The 1,967-nt window shown below is 46.5% G+C and overlaps 1 protein-coding gene across 1 annotated transcript in view; it reads left to right on the top strand.

The window, feature by feature from the left end:
- The first annotated feature begins 1,875 nt into the window (after nucleotides 1-1,875).
- DHX37 (DEAH-box helicase 37) overlaps nucleotides 1,876-1,967 on the top strand; it is a 35,194-nt gene continuing 35,102 nt past the window's right edge. The window contains exon 1 of the mRNA XM_042780580.1: nucleotides 1,876-1,964. Coding sequence (XP_042636514.1) covers nucleotides 1,876-1,964 — 89 coding nt within the window. The remainder of the gene's footprint in view (nucleotides 1,965-1,967) is intronic.

The raw sequence follows: 1,967 nt of genomic DNA on the forward strand, positions 1-1,967 counted from the left end.
TGTCATTGTTCAGCACCCTGCTGTGCTCTGCCAACCTTGGGACTTACAATGGACTTGAATTAATGGCCTGCCATGTAGTTTAGTAACATCGTGACTGTGCCATTTTACTTGTTGACCTTGAGCCTGTCAGCCTCAGCAGTCAACAGCTGAGTGATGAAAAGCTTCTAGCTTCAGTGTGCCAGGAGCTGGAGGCAGAGCTGAAGCTGAAGGTCGAGGGGCTTTCACCCAGCCCCCAGAGCCTGGCATTTTGAACTTGGACTTCTAGCCTCGCGAACTGTAAGAGAATAAACTGTTTGTTCAAGTCATCCTGTTTGTGGTATATTCTTGTCAGAGCAGCACTGGGGAACCAGAACACTTGGCATTTCACGTAGAACATGCTTGGCCTTTCTCAAGCTGAAAGAACTGAAGAAAAAATTCAAACCTTGAGTTGCAATACTGAAAGATTCTATGAGCAAAATATTGCACAATGCAGGAAATATCAAAATAAGATGGAAGGAATACACAGAGTGACTGTACCAAAAAGAATTGGGTCGATGTTCATCCATTTTGGGAGGTAGCATATGATCAAGAAATTATGGTATTAAAGGAAGAATTCAAAGCTGCACTGAAGGAACTGGTGAAAAACAAGGCTCCGAGAATTAATGGAATACCCACTGAGATGTTTCAACAAACAGATGCCACACTGGAGGCAATTACTCGTCTATGTCAAGAAATTTAGAAGACAGCTACCTGGCCAAGTGACTGAAAGAGATCCATATTTGTACCCATTTCAAAGACAGGTGATCCCACACAGTGTGGACATTATCAAGCAATATCATTAATATTACACACAAGTAAAATCTTGCTGAGAATAATTCAAAAACGGTTGCAGCAGTATATTGACAGGGAACTTCCAGAAACGCAAGCTGAGTTCAGAAGAGGACGTGGAACAAGGGATATCATTGCTGATGTCAGATGGATCTTGGCTCAAAGCAAAGAATACCAGAAAAATGTATACTTGTGTTTTATTGACTATGCAAAAGCATTGAATTGTGTGGATTATAGCAAATTATGGATAACATAGAGAAGAAGGGGAATTCCAGAACACTTAATTGTGCTCATGAAGAACCTGTACAGAGACCAGGAGGCTGTCATTCGAACAGAACAAGAACTATATGGTTTAAAAGCAGGAAGGGAGTGTGTCAGGATTGTAGCCTTTCATTGTACTTATTTAGTCTGTATGCTGAGCAAATCCGAGAAGCTGGACTCTATTAAGAAAAACATGGCATCATGATTGGAGGAGGACTCATTAACAACCTGTGACGTGCAGATCACACAATCTTGCTTGTTGAAGGTGAAGGTGATTTGAAGCACTTCCTGATGAAGATTAAAGACTACAGTCTGCAGTATGGATCACACCTCAATATGAAGAAAACAAAAATCCTCACAATTGGACCAATAAGCAGCATCATGAGGGGGTGGAGGGGTGGGGGGTGGGGGGCGTTGATGTCACCAACCGCTATGGGGAAGAAAGATGTCACATTCAGTTTCCGTAAAGTTTTAGTCTTGGAAACCTTATGGGGCAGTTCTACCCTGTCCTATAGGGTCGGAGTAAGTCAGAATGACTGGAGTGTCAACTTCTTTAAATTTTTTTAAATAGATAACCTTTGCCTGGCTCCGCCCCCCTGAACTAAGCCCCACCCCTTCTCCTGCCCGGCCCGCTGTTCGGCACAATCCCGCCTCTAGCTCAACCCCTCAGCGTCCCAGGCTGCCGTAATTCGCGCGAGAGCTTAACCCGGAAGTCTCACAGACCGGCCGGGTGGTCGGGTTGCCACGTGGGTTGGGCTTTGCGGGGCGGTGCGGGTGCGGGCACCGAATCCCATCGAGCGTAGCAGCATGGGGAAGCTGCGCCGGCGGTACAACATCAAGGGGCGCCAGCAGGCGGGCCCCGGCCCCTCGAAGGAGCCCCCGGAGCCGCCCCCGGTGCT

The sequence above is a fragment of the Orycteropus afer genome, unplaced genomic scaffold (genome assembly GCF_000298275.1).
Source record: "Orycteropus afer afer isolate SDZICR_OR568_19922 unplaced genomic scaffold, OryAfe1.0 scaffold00048, whole genome shotgun sequence".
NCBI lineage: Eukaryota > Metazoa > Chordata > Mammalia > Tubulidentata > Orycteropodidae > Orycteropus > Orycteropus afer.